Raw genomic sequence first — 14,859 nt, 5'->3', positions numbered from 1 at the left:
TATGCTGACGAGGACGCCCTTCATGATGGCAGGTGTAAGTAGAAAGTTGTATTTACATTATTTATGCTGGCTGGCTAATGTTTGATTTTGAATGGGCAAATTAGCTTTTATCCATATCTGGATAATAGTTATTTTGCCCATTACTGTACTGTATGTGTTGGGGGAATGGGGGTGTTAGTGGGGTAGAGGAGGTGGGTAGTAGGGTTGTTGTGTGTATTTTGTTTATTGTGGGTAGAGGAATTGGGTGAAGGGGGTAGAAGCCCCAAGGATGGATATTTAGGTATACCGGGTGGTAGCGGGAGGGGTTAACCGCTAAGGTAATGAAGGGGTTAACTCCACCCGCAACCCCCCCCCTCCCCACGCAAGGCCTAAACACCCACCAAGGGCCAAATACCGCCTTCACCCACCCCCGCTACCCACAATAAACCAGGCACTGATGGTTAACCCCTTCATTGCCTTAGCGGCTAGCCACTAAGGTAATGAAGTTGTTTTAATAAACATTTTAATACTAGTGTACATGAGTAGGGGGTCCTCGGAGCAGAACCGCATTGATTTGAGGTCCGGGGACCTCCTGTTTCCTGAGATACAGGCCCCGTTAAAGGGTGTTGGTATCTCCTATGCATTTAAATGCCACGGTCACGTGACGCGAGACATTTAAATGCATAGGAGATAGTAGCACCCATAACGGGGCCTGTATCTCAGGAAGCAGGGGGTCCCTGGACCTGAAATCAACGCGGTTCTGCTCCGGAGACGCCCTGCTCACGTACACTAGGATTAAAAATTGTATTAAAAGCCTACGATCACTGGTGAGATATGCGCAGGGAGAGGCGGCTCTCTCTGTGCAGCTCTCTATGCAGCTGGGCCAGATCATTGCAAATGCTTTCCAAATGCACAGGTCTTTTCATGCAGCTGGTTGTGACAGATCCAATGCAGATAATTCTTCCTGTAATTATACAGGTAAATAAGAAGTTTAAGTAAATAAGAAGGTAAAGGGGGTGAGAAAGGTCCTATTCCAGGACCGAAACGTCGGATTGGGTGACTTATCTTTTCTATTCAGATGCCCAATACAGTTTTTCATGATTACTGAACCGAGTGCAGTCTTTCTTTACCGGACGAGAGAATGGTAATGTTGTTTATATATATATATATGCAAGAAGAAGGCACTGAACAGTGGTTCAGACCACATACAACTGCCACTCTTAGAAACCCTGAGTTTACAGTGACGTCTCTGAAAACCATCCAGAGATACTGCTTCAGGGTAGCTACCATAAACGTCAATGGCATGAGTGAATACAGTGAATCATCTGCTGTAATCGCACCTGCTGAACGAATAGGTAAATGCAAATATATTGAAATTTTTAGTTGCTTTCCATTTTCAATAGTATAAACACTGTGTTAACTATAATTCATTTTATTAATTTTATTAGAAATCCCTGATCTTGAGCTTTCTGATGATCTCAAGAAGATTGTTACAGTCAGAGCTGGTGGTTCTTTACGTCTCATGGTATCTGTATCTGGAAGACCATCACCAATAATCACTTGGAGAAAGGAGGGCGTTGACCTTGCAAGCCGTGGCATTATTGATATTACAGACAGCTACACCTTACTTGTTGTAGAGAAGGTGAACCGTTATGATGCTGGAAAGTATACCATTGAGGCAGTAAATCAGTCTGGCAAGAAGTCAGCAACAGTTGTCGTCAAAGTATATGGTAAGAAATATTGTAAAACATTAATTTCTCTACAATATATATGTGTGTGTGTGTGTGTGTGTGTGTGTGTGTATGTGTGTGTGTGTGTGTGTGTGTGTGTGTGTGTGTGTGTATTTCACTGTGTATTTTTGTCATATTGGATGTAGTTCTGGGCTCCCTTTGTGTTTCATCTGTACGTATCAAACAGCTAGAATGCACAAAGGTCTATGCACTGTATCAAACAGACAATGAAAATACGTCTATGTATTAGTAGTAGAAGGGTCACAAGAGTATCGTAATATAATTTAGGATGCATTGAAATACTGTAAAAACTTGCAAAGTGTTGAAGTATAATCATTTTTAACATCTGTACCATATATATAGTATGTACATTACATTACAAGTGAGTTTTCGTGTGAACACAATTGCACTTACTGTAGCTGCCTGGTCAACTTCAAAGAAATTAGAAGCAGACAGTGCAAGGTTCACTTTAAGACCCTTTGCAGGCCACCAGTTAAAGAGCCCTGGTCTATACGTACAATATGCACAATATGCTAAAATGTCTACATACAGTATAAGGCAGAAACAATGAAGAAGCGGGGAACACACTGATGAATGAATGATAATAAGCATTGTGCTTTCTCTGCATTGAACTACAAAGCAAACACAATAACACAACTCAAACAACAGGCAAAGCATTAATCCAGGAAGGGATCTGATTACCATTAACTGGAGTCTGGAAGGAATAATTTTTTCCTGTATGAGACATACTGTAATGTTGGCAAATGTTGCACTGGGTCTTTTAGGTTTGCCTCCCTGTGGACCAACATAGCTGTAAATATAGGATGACTATCTCATCCAGTTACAAATTAGCAGGTTAAGGTTAAACTCGATGGACATATGTATTTTTCCAACCTAAACTGCTGTGTAACTGCTTGTGTGAATATCTGTGTGGGATGCCCCCTCTGAGCTCCACCATACCTTGCATTCCAATAGCTTCCACCCGTTGTTCTTCAGCTGCTGAAGCTCTGCAAACTTCATGCCCACGTCTTCGAAGGAAAGCTGGAGGAGGTCCCAGAATCCAGCCAGGTCCTGAGAGGTGGGCAGCGGAAACGAGGTGGGATCCTGAGAAACAGGAAAAAGAGGAAATTGAGGGGGTGTGAGGCACGCAGAGAGAGACATGCAAAGTAGCGCTGACACTTGAGCTGGGTGGAAATACATTTTCCACCTGCTGCATTCTAGTGAAATGTTGAGTTTTGTTTTCACAGTAAGTCTGAAGACATTTAGTTGACTTTTGTGGAAATGGGAATTGTGGGATATTGGCATTTCTAATGGAATTTTTAACAAGTTCAGGAAAACAACCTGCAGGCATTAAAAGTATAAACAAAGAGATTAGAGATGATCTGGTGAATGAACTCTTCAGAAATGAGCACACACTGGAAACTCAGCACTTTATGCGACCAAGTGTGGTTGTGAAAATTTGCAAAAAAAAGACGTGCAACAAGGACTTATCTCTCCTTAAATAAAGCTGCCTCTAGTGGTCTGAGAAATCCTGCAGAGAGCGTTTAATTGCAGCAAGTCAATTAACCAACTCCACCTGGGTAATCAAAGGAGGGTAATAAGCCCTGCTGGGGACAGGCCGGGAGACTCCTTAGCACAGACACACTGTGCTGACATAGGAGATGAAGTCTTGAGCACACAGAAGGGCTGTATGCTGAGAGTAAGACACCAGGAGATCAGAAATATTCCTCGACACAGAGGACCCAGGAACCTGCCAGAGGCTGGCACTCAACAGACACCCAGCTAGACTCAGAGACTGCCACAAAGTGCCCCTGCATACAGGTACCTCTTGAGACGTTGGGGTGATAGGTGGGTATGGGGCTTTGGGGCCTCCCCCCCCCCAGTCTAGCAGATAGGGACTGGGGAAGTAAGTTAGCCCTTACAAGGGATAGGTGTTTGTTTCCTTAGTATATACAGTATGTTTTGCCTTAAACTGCTGGTTTAAAGTGATAGGCTAAATAAATCCATGTTTAATTTCCCCCAAATCAGTCTCCCTGCGTATACCTCTGTACAGGTCTCTTATAAGACGAATGAGAGAATTTTGCAAAAATTTATAAATTTTGCGGAAGTGGAAATATCTGGTTTTGTGCAGCTCTAATCTAGATGACACTTATCCCTAAACCATCCACGTACTGTACATCTATTCATTTGATTGATGCTGGGAGGTAGTGAGATGAGCCATTATTTATCCAGACTGTAACAGGGACTTATCCCTGTTGAAGAAACTATCTCTAAAATCCAGCATGGATCTGGTTAAGTGCAGCAGGCGATTAACCAGACTCCACCTGGCTAATTAAGTCTGTAAGAAAAGCCACCTGTTGGAAACAGGAGAGATATTTCTTAGCTCACATTTGGGCTGACATAAGGAGAAGGAAGACTGCAGAGATTTCCTTAGCCCACAACTGGGCTGACCTGAGGAAAAGATGATGTCTTGATGCACACAGAAGGACTCTATGCTCACAGCAAGACGAGGGGACAAGACCTCTATATCTGGACACAGAGAGTGCCATAGCACACAAGGATGCTGACCCAGGAGAACAGAGAGGCCTTCCCCTACAGCTACAGCAACAGAATCAGATAAGAGACTTTCTTGTTGGACTGTTGTGTATTATATATATATATATATATATATATATATATATATATATATATATATATATATTTGTTTGGGGTGGTAATCAGCCTAGCTACCCACCCAGTTAGATAGGGCATATACAGTACTGTCTAGTTATTCTCCAAAGTGGAGCAGGTATTTCTTTTATGTTTACATTGTTAAAGGAACAGGCAATAAAGCCTTATATTCATTTCACCCTAAAACGGTCTCCATCTGCACACATCTATGCCGACAAAGAAATGTGTTGTGATGAGAATCTCCTATTCCTGCTCTACGTCACACCATATCTAAGAAGCTTGTTAATAAGGTTTCCTGCGGATTTTCTTGGCTCCCGTAGCAGCCTGCAACGCTTTACCAATTAGCACACCCAGGCTAACCCTTTTACTAATCACTGTAAAAGCTAGTTGATCTCCATCATGTATTTCCATATTGCCCCCTTGTATCCATCCAAAACATATGCAAAGCAACTACACAATCCTGGTTTGCACAGAGCAGAAATAGATCAGGAATAACTTTAAAGGATCGGTAGCAGGGTCTAAACCATGTTAATTTCCGCTCCTGGGACCCTCTGGCTCCTGAGATATATACCTGTAAACAGCGGCGAATTTAAACATCCGCCGCTCCTAGGCACTTAGCTGCTGCGGCCGCGTCCTTACCTGCCGCTCCAATCCTACTTCTGAACGGCAGTGTCAAATGACGCAGCAGACGTCACCAATGTGACATCGCACGGCGTCACGTTGCCATGGTAACGCGACGTCATGACCTCATTTGACGCTGCGATGCCGCATTGTCATGGCAACGTTGGTGATGTCCGCGGCGTCATTTGCTGCTGCGGTTCAGGAGGAGGAGGGCAGCAGTCAAGGAGCCGGCCACAACAGGTAAAATGACTTCCCATTAGGTCCGATAAGCCCGAGAGTGCGGCAAAAGAATACGGGAGCGGACATTTTTGCTGCTACCAAATGTTGTTGCCCTAACAGGTCTAATGGGAAATACGCCCCCGCCTGTAAAGGTTGTGCCAGTGCTGTCCCTCCAGGTTAAACAACATTGAGATTTAAAAGTCCCGCGTGACGAGGAGGATTTAAATATGCAGAAGTACAGGCGCTACTTTTTTGACTACGTATCTCTGAAACCATGGGATCCCAGAGCAGAAATTAACGTGGTTCAGACCCCCTCCTTCCCACCACTGGAAAATAAAGAGGTGCAGGGGGTGGAATGCACCTTTAACCAGGACAAAGAAGGTGTTTATACAGCAGCACCAACAATGCACGCAGCACTTTACAAAACAGACAGTTGTATACTAAGAATTATAATACACTAAGCATATCAAACATACGAGCACTGGGTAGGGAAAGGAATTCCTAGACCGCAGAGCTTACAATCACTTACCATGTTCTGCTGGCAAAGTCGGAAAAACTGTTGTACTTTCTGAGACATGAGCAGCTGGGAGCTGCCCACTGCGCTGCGAATCTTCTCCAGGACTGTGACGAGAGAGAGGGCGAGAAGCAGAGACAAGGAATCAGTCCTCTCCTTCCAACACACGGTAACTCACATGTAGCACAGAGGAAGATGGCTTTCTGTGATTCAGAGAATTTCTAGTTGATTTATGTCATTCAAAATCCGCCCTGTCTGCTATAATCCATTTTGCTCCCCGGACTCTATTCTGTAATGTTCGTTTAATAGTGTAATTTAAACATTTAATTGTTTATGTAATATAAGTTGGTACATACAGTGTATCCAAGGTTTGCTTTCACCGGTGCACAGCGCTCCCTGATTTTTCTACACCAATCCAAGGTTTAGATAAGAATATGGGCTGTATGCCCAGGCTACCCAAGGATGAGAATGTGTTTTGGTTTTATTATTTTTTTATAATACGCAGCTCCAATTGCCTAATAGTCCATGCATAGGTTAGCTTAGTAGCTCAGAATTAGCTATATGAATCCTGTCTGCCTCTGGAAGAATAAATGATTTGGAACTGCAATAAATCTGCGTCGGACCAATTCAATGGGACAAAGAATCTGTATTTTCACTGTGGAACGTTCATCAGCGACCCACGGCCAATTTTGTGTCACCTTCCCTACGGACAGTGACACTGAGGGGGAATTAAACATCCTTAAATATGGTGACATAAACGTTTTAAGTGTGGCAATGCATTTCTTATTGCTGCATGACAGCATGCATAGCTTTCAGCACCATCTTATTTCATAGGTTATTACTATTTATTTGCAAACGGCACCCAGTTGGCACCCAGGCGGCTGAGGTTCCCAAATCAGAAGACAAGAGGTTCCTTGCAGTGACCGGTCTTCCACAACAGATCCTGGACAGCCTGCAGGAGCAGCTGATAGTAGGTGGGATTGCCCCTCTAGAGTATGCCCACGGGTGAGAGAGGCCTGTACATTTGGAGGTTCAGGCCTTGGATCAATTGTGACCCCTGTGCAGCCAGCCCCAGTTTCAGAGGATCGGAGGAGTGACCAATCCCTGCCAAGATCTTCGGCTGCTAATCTTTATGCCGTGGAGGAGCTGTTAGGATACCAGCAAGGCAGATCTGGGGAATTAGGAGCTCATCTGCCTGACGCAGCACGAGACAGCGACTGCTGTTTGCTGAAGTGAAATGCCTCACCCCTATCTTCGCCATGGCCTATGAGGATCCAGGGTGAGAAGTCTGTGGATCCGGGGAACCATTCCTCATTGAAGCTCCCCTCCCTGGCTCACCATCAGCAAGGATGTCCACCTGATGGTGTGCTCTGCCCAACTGCTTTCTCTCTGGATCAGGCAGCTGAACCAGCAGAAGTCACTGGGCACCAGCCAAGGAGGCTGGGCGCTCCTGCAGCCAGTCAGCACGGAACAGCAATATCCTGCTGATATTCCCAGTTGGGACCTCCCAGAGGGAGAGGTAACCAGGGTATAAGAGGGTAGCTCTTGGGTGTTTCCCCCTGTGGTTCCTGTTGGTGGTGCTACTATCCTTTTAGGTTGAGGCTAGGATAAGTTTTGTGAGTTTGGGCACCTTTTTTCTATAACAAGGGCGAGAATCCCTTGCGGTCAATAGGACCAAGGCACTATGCCGGCTGGTAGAGTCTAGTAGGACTCAGTGTACCAGCGACCTTCCGCTTTTTAGGTTCCGACGCGCTGAAGTTCCGTCACATCTACATGTTATTTTATCGCTCCACATGTATTATATGGTTCTGCATGTTATTGCATGGCTCGGCACTGTATTATATTGTTCTGCAGTGTGTCGCTGGCCCTTCTGGCAGCGATGTGGTTAGAATTTGTGCTTACCCATATTTACTATTTCTGTGAATGCTGCAGGAGGACAGGCCTGCACTTACTTTCCTCCGGGAGGTCAAACTCCTCTGCCTCCCTCTCCATCTGCTGGCACCATCCCTCCATCCTCTCCACCTCTGCCTGCAGCATCTTAATGAACCACTCCCCGTCACGATGACACGGAGACGCTCTCCCCGAGTCCGGGAGGCTTCGGGTGCCCCTCTCCATCCAGGATTCAGGACGGGCTTCCTCTGCCGTGTCGTACTGCATCTGGTAGTCTTCTCTATACGCCCACTGGCCCTGTGTGTGGACGGTCTTGTAGACGGAGTATTGCTGGGCGGAGTCAGAGGGCTCTGAGGAGTGACGCTGGAAGGAACGTCCGAATTGCAGTCCCTTGTCTTCCGTAGGGACGGTCAGCCCTGGGAACCCCTCAAGCTCTAGGTCAGCCTGGACTCCGGCTGTCACGCTGTTGGAGCGTTTAAATCTCGCTCTCCTGCAGGGGGGAAACCGGTGATGGTACAAGGGAGTAACCACATTATGCAACAATATAGAATGTTATATAGGTTATATATAGCAATAGGAGTGGTTATACAGAGCAATAGGAGGAGTTATAGGGAGCTGTTATACGGAGCAATAGGAGGAGTTATAGGGAGGGATTATACGGAGCAATAGGAAGAGCTATAGGGAGCGGTTATATGGAGGAGTAGGAGAAGTTATAGGGAGCGGTTATATGGAGGAGTAAAAGGATTTTAGAGAGCGGTTATATGGAGCAATTGGGTGAATTATAGGTACGGTGTATGAAGTTAGGGTGGAGTTAAAATCAGTTTGGTACAATAGCTTCTAACCTTGTTACACACTCATTCAAAGGCATTTTGGGTGATATTATTAATAAATAGCAATTTCTTACCCCCTCAGATTCTTACTGACATTGCTCACTCAGACTCAAGTTTTTAACCCTGTTGCTCACAGAGGGGCCTGCATTGCTTTGCAATAGGGTTAAGGTAGTAGTAATGAGGAGGGGCTTCTTAGGGTCTTTGGATAACCAAAGTCCCTAAAAAGCCCATCCTCATTACTACTACCTTAACCCTATTGCAAAGCAATGCAGGCCCCTCTGTGAGCAACAGGGTTAAAAACTTGAGTCTGAGTGAGCAATGTCAGTAAGAATCTGACGCATGATAATTCGAGTCATTATAACGCCTCATAACTGCTGGCTCCCTCCCTCCTAGGTGGGTCCTGTATTGCATCAGTCTAGTTCTTCTGCCTTGAAAAGGGATTGGGGTTAAGGTGCAGCGTCTACCAAACTGGTACGTCAATATTTTTTCTTCTCAGCATCTGGCCGATCCATTGCCATGGTAACATGCCAGAGGTGGGCTTTCGGTATGAAGCTTCAAAGGGTCCTTGTTAGGATAATTCTCCATGGAGATTGATGGACACAAAGAACTGAGCAGGCAGAGTCTGTCACCCTTTATGCATCCATCTGTCTATCACTACCCTGTACAGGACCTTACTTCTCCATGCATGCCTGCTTACCTCCAGCTCCCAGACAGAGCAAATGTGTATCCCCTCTACTGCCAGAGGGGCCAGCAATGTGTTTTATAGCAATAAAATAACATGATATAGCGCTGCATGTTATTATATCGCTCTGCCTATTATTACAGTATATCATATCACTCAGAATGTTATTATATTGCTCTGCATGTTATAATATCGCTCTGCCTATTCTTATATATTATATCAATCTGCCTATTATTATATTGCTCTGCATGTTATTATATGATATCACTCTGAATATTATTGTATCGCTCTGCATGTTATTGTATCATTCTGCCTATTATTATATTATATCTTTCTGTCTGTTATTATATTATATCTCTCTGCCTGTTATTATATTATATCTCTCTGCCTATTATTATATTATATCTCTCTGCCTGTTATTATATTATATCTCTCTGCCTATTATTATATTATATCTCTCTGCCTGTTATTATATTATATCTCTCTGCCTGTTATTATATTATATCTCTCTGCCTGTTATTATATTATATCTCTCTGCCTATTATTATATTATATCTCTCTGCTATTATTATATTATATCACTACATTTTATGACATTGTTCTGCCTGTTACCATTCTGCTCTTAATAATATACAGAGCTATAGCATACCATGCAGAGCGATATTATAACTCACTGCAATATAATACCATGCGGAGCAATACTATGCAAAGCAATACACTACTATGCGGAGCGATAAATTACCACACAGAGCAATATAATAGTATACAGAGCAATATAATACCATGCAAATTAATATAATAGCATGCAGATCAAGGGATAAATGGTGCACTGTGGAGCTCAAATCATTATGTGCATGCTACCTGCCCCTTCTCTCTCTAAAACATGACACCCCAACCCTCCTGTCCCAAAATATCCAGCCGAAATAAGAATAGGCACCTTCTGTCATCTTCTACTTGAACCCCGATGGAGTGGAACTCTCTCCGGCTCTTTCCCTCTGTGTCTGAGTCTGAGATAGTCTCCACCTATGAATAAATCCGGGAGAACCTGCATTAAACCATTGTTACTTGTTATTCGGTCCTCCTGCTGTGCTGCGCACAGGAGTTATCAACACATAAAGGTGTGCCAATTTTGTAACAGTCAAATATGTTAAAGCAGAAATCTGTTCTTCACATTTTTATCTGTATTATATACAGAGTATAAATAGATATATATTTTTTTGTATTACCGGAACTTGGTTCCCAAGACACTTGCTAGGTGCAGACAAAATGGCCGCCGGTGACAACTTCATTCTAGTAGACAACAGAAAGTCGCAATATACATCAGGAGATGACCTTGCGGCTTTCTACTGATGACCTCTCGGCCATGTTTGTATTATTTTGGTGTCAGAACCCGTCACAAAAAACTACAAATATCTCAGAAAATAGGGAGGCTCAAATATCAGGTCTAGGCCAACATTGACCAGCTCCGGAGGAGCCTAAATTCAGTTAATATAAAAAATATATATATATTGTATATATATAGAAAAAAAATAGGGATTGTTTCTTTAACCCTTTGAGTGCTTGAGGGTTTGTTGCACCAGAGTGCCGCAGGCTCTCCGGCACAGCATGGTCACGTGACCGTAGCGACCTTTAACCCAGAAACAGAAGACGAGTCCTCTTCCATTTCCCTTCACTGCAGATTGCATCCTGCACTCCATGGAAACATGGAACGCGATGAAAGCTGGGGGGAAAAAGCACTCTTTGGAGTTCCCGACCCTGTGTCGTGGTGACTACGTCTTGCGGCCCTCAACGGGTTAAACCACAAGTAATAGGGAAAGCTTTTAAAGGGCGAGTCCCTACTAGGATGAAAGTAAACTAATGGTAGTGACATGTTTAATAGGTTACATGTAGCTGACTGACACCTTTTATTATTACTTAAATTATTATTTACTTAAAAATAATGTTTTTAACTTGTAACTTTTACATTGTAAACAAAAGCTTTTGAATCTTTATCTGATGTATTTTGGTGATAAGACTGTCTGTCAATCCTCAAATCTACAGGTAAATAGTTTTTTTTTCTCCTTTGTTATTATTTTGTAAAGTTATTTATCAAGCCTTGGTTAGTCAAACTAATAAACATAACTATCTTATAACCAATTAATTCAGGGAACCAGGGAATTTAAAAAAAACTTAATTTTTCACAGGATACATATAAGGAAAATTGTTACTCTACAGTAAGTGTTCCTAAATCTTTCTAATGGAGCAGATTACACTGATAATATACATATTATATTGGAGCGCCCCTTCAAAGCAGCACTCCTAGTTTGATTTGTTTTTTAAAAATAGGATTGAAGTAGGGGGTCTCCTGAGCTGAACCGTGTTAATTTCAGCTCCTGGGACCCCCTGCTTCCCGAGATACTTACCTCCGTAGGGGGTGCCGGTTTCAGCTCTGGCTTGGGCTATCATAATGGCGGTTTACATGTCCTACATCTACCGGGCCAATAGGAAGCCGTGACGTCATCCCTTGCGGCTTCCTATTGGCCTGCGTGATTGGGACATTTAAACCTGCGGCGGTCTGTATCTGTATCGGTCTGCATGAGGTCCCCGATGCTGAAATGAATGCAGTTCAGCTTCAGAGACCCCCTGCTTCCCACTAGGGGTTGAAGAAAACACTTGGGAGAGCATATGCTCATTAAAACGGTGTAGCCAAAGACATGTAAGACGCTGTATCCTTTCCGAGAAGCAAGAAAGAAATCTGAATGCAGCTTCTCCTTTACGCAGGATAAACGTTTGTTTCCTGCAAGTGTCTATTAGTGAAATTGTGTGGAACATTGTATTCCATTAAATAAAGAACTTTCATAAGTTTAACTTGTGTAGCAGCAATTTACCAGAATAAGCAGCATTTCAATCACCCATATAGTAAAAGAAAATTACTTACCAGAGACCTATGGAAAAAAATAGATTATACCATGGAATATTACCATGGAAACACTGAAAGCTTCAACATTATCTAAAAATACTGATATTTGTCCGATTTGTCTTTTAATGCGTTAGCTACATTTAATCTGTTTAACAAGCCACTGCCATTGTTTCACAGAGATGTCACGTTGTCAACCTTCAATTACAAAAATCAGTGACATTTTGGAGGTTCTGACTCACAAACAGGCTTTTTAATGGACAAATATTTATCAGCAAGACTTCGTTGAAGTGTATGACACTAATGTTACACATTAGTGGGAGTAGACGAGTTTAGAGTTCCTATAGGAGGGACTGACTAATTGTATAGAGTCATTCTTACCTCAGCATAGAAAACCACTATTATTATTATTTTTGTACTTTATGGGGTTTATGTCTCAATTTTCACAATCAAGAGCATTGCTCGAAAAGCAGGTGCAAAATGGTGTCCTTGTGATACTTTGCATCAATGTATGAAGATGTTCAATTTTTCCAAGGGGTTGAGAAAGCATCCAGATGGATTTCAGACAACCATCCTGTTTGTTCAAACATTCGCCAAGCACCCTTGAGTCCCAATTACAGGCACAGTGCAGCTGATTTTAATATGTGGTGGGACTTGGGAAGGTAAGAGCTTGCACCAAAAGAGGAGGCTGGATCGCTCACTCCATCCTGCTGTTGACTGATGAAGCTTCTCCAAGTTTAGGCACCATAGCACCCACATCCAAAGCACAGAAGAATACCCTCGCTGCATGATCTCACACATCCAGAAGAAGAGCAAGCTTCCTCAAGTAAGACTCAGCTGATCCAAGCATAGGATTCTTGTGAACAGCACCATTTGTGCTGGTTGTGGTACTGTCTATTTGCTCAACATACAAAGTCTTCATAGATTTTGCAACATTGACTTCTCAAGACCACCAACGTTTCTTCTTTCAATGTGATTGTAAGAGCAGAGATATTGTGATCATTTAACCACATGTGTAGCAAACCTTTAGGAATGATATTTATGAAAAACTTCCATGTTTGTCAAAAAAAGGAGAGACTTCTAGCAATATTAGCAACTAGACAACAACTCTGCAACTGGGAGAACCTTTAAAATGCTATGACAATTTATGCACAGCTGAAAGACTATAACTTTATAAGCTGCAATCTAGCCTTCAGTGCTACAGTACACTGCCCTCTCAGGCAATCATACTCCTTATATCCTGCAGTACCTGGGAACTCACTCCTCCTATTGCTTTTTCTGTTTGCAGTTTCCTCACTCATTTGTAAAGATTTGTGCCCGGACACTGCACCACGTTTTACATACTCTGTCCCAGCTACTTCTGCACACCTCAATAAAAAGCACAAATCCTCTTCTTACCTCCTCCATCTCTTCCTACTCCTCCTTCTTCTTAACTGCCGGGTATATCTCTCCTAATCCTGGACCTGGCCATATGTACACCTGCCCTCGTCCACGCCTCCCTGCCTCCTCCTCCCTCCTATGGGTGTTAACGCATTTAACTTAACACCTATTCCTTCTCTGGGATGTCTGCTCTCTGAATAATGAGGCTCTGATTATACATAATCTCTCATTCTCTTCATCTTTTTGCTCTAAAAGAAACCTGGCTCTCACAACATGACTACTGTGGACTCTCTCTCACACTCCACACCCCAATGGCCACACCCCCCACTGCCAATATCAGCTCCAAACTATACCTCCATCCGTTTCTCTCTCTTCCTTTTGAGTTTCATGCCGTCCAGATTTTCTACCCTCTCTCTCTGCACATGGCAGTGATCTACCGACCGTATACCTCCACCTTCCTCTCTGACTTTAAATCCTGGATTTCCTTCTTTCTTTTCTCCAACTCTCCTATCTTTTTAGTGAGAGACTTTAGGTATCATATTGACAATCCCTCAGTCTCCTGGGCATCTCGCCTTGTTCCTTCAACCTCCTCCTTTGGCCTACACCAATGTACCAATTCCAGCACCTACAAGTATGGTCATTATTTAGACCGGGTCTTTACTAAAAACTGTTCCCTTTCTGATTTATCCATCAACCCTTTTGCTTTCGGACCATCACTTCCTATCATTCACCACCACTGGTTCCCATAATCCCCCTCCTACCAGTTCTACTCGCTATTCTGGAGACCTTCACTTCATTGACCTCTCTCTGCTCTGGATCTACCCTGAACACTAACCTCTCTTTTCCCTCCTCCTTTAAGCAAACAGTGATCACACCTAATCTCAAAAAACACCCTAGACCCTTTGTGCTTCACTAACTACTGCCCTTTATCCCTCCTGCCTTTTGCCTCCAAACTGCTGGAACGTCTCGTGTTCTCCCATGCTATCAACTTTCTTCATTCCTATGCCCTCCTGAACCTTTTACAATATGCTTTTTGTACAGCTCACTCAACAGAGACAGTGCTCACTAAAGTAGCCAATGATCTACATGAAGCAAAATCCCATGGTAATTTTTCCTTACTTATCCTACTCGATCTCTCAGCTGCCTTTGATACTCTTGATCACGCTTTTCTCGTTCATATCCTAAACTCTCTTGGTATCCACATCAAAGCCCTATCCTGGCTCTCATCATACCTCTCCCATCACATATTTTCGGTCTCTGGGGCAAACATGTCATAGTGTTGATCTGTCTATTGGTGTACCTCTCCTTTTTCTGCACACACTATCACTTGGTGACCTCATCAACTCTTTTGGCCTCAGGTATCATCTCTACGCAGATGATACGCAGATATATCTATCCACCTCTACCCTCACACCTGCAATCCAGTCCCACGTCTCTGTCTCCTGGCT

General features: G+C 43.3%; 1 protein-coding gene across 1 annotated transcript in view; it reads right to left on the bottom strand.

The window, feature by feature from the left end:
* The window catches only part of DLGAP3 (DLG associated protein 3), an 84,389-nt gene that overhangs the window by 4,985 nt on the left and 64,545 nt on the right, over positions 1 to 14,859 (bottom strand). The window contains 4 exon segments of the mRNA XM_075604601.1: positions 2,670 to 2,813; positions 5,749 to 5,840; positions 7,686 to 8,113; positions 10,073 to 10,158. Of these exon segments, the coding sequence (XP_075460716.1) occupies positions 2,670 to 2,813; positions 5,749 to 5,840; positions 7,686 to 8,113; positions 10,073 to 10,158 (750 nt within the window).

This window comes from Ascaphus truei, chromosome 6 (assembly GCF_040206685.1).
Source record: "Ascaphus truei isolate aAscTru1 chromosome 6, aAscTru1.hap1, whole genome shotgun sequence".
NCBI lineage: Eukaryota > Metazoa > Chordata > Amphibia > Anura > Ascaphidae > Ascaphus > Ascaphus truei.
The sequence above is the reverse complement of the archived record's forward strand: the minus strand, read 5'-3'. Positions and strand labels throughout refer to the sequence as shown.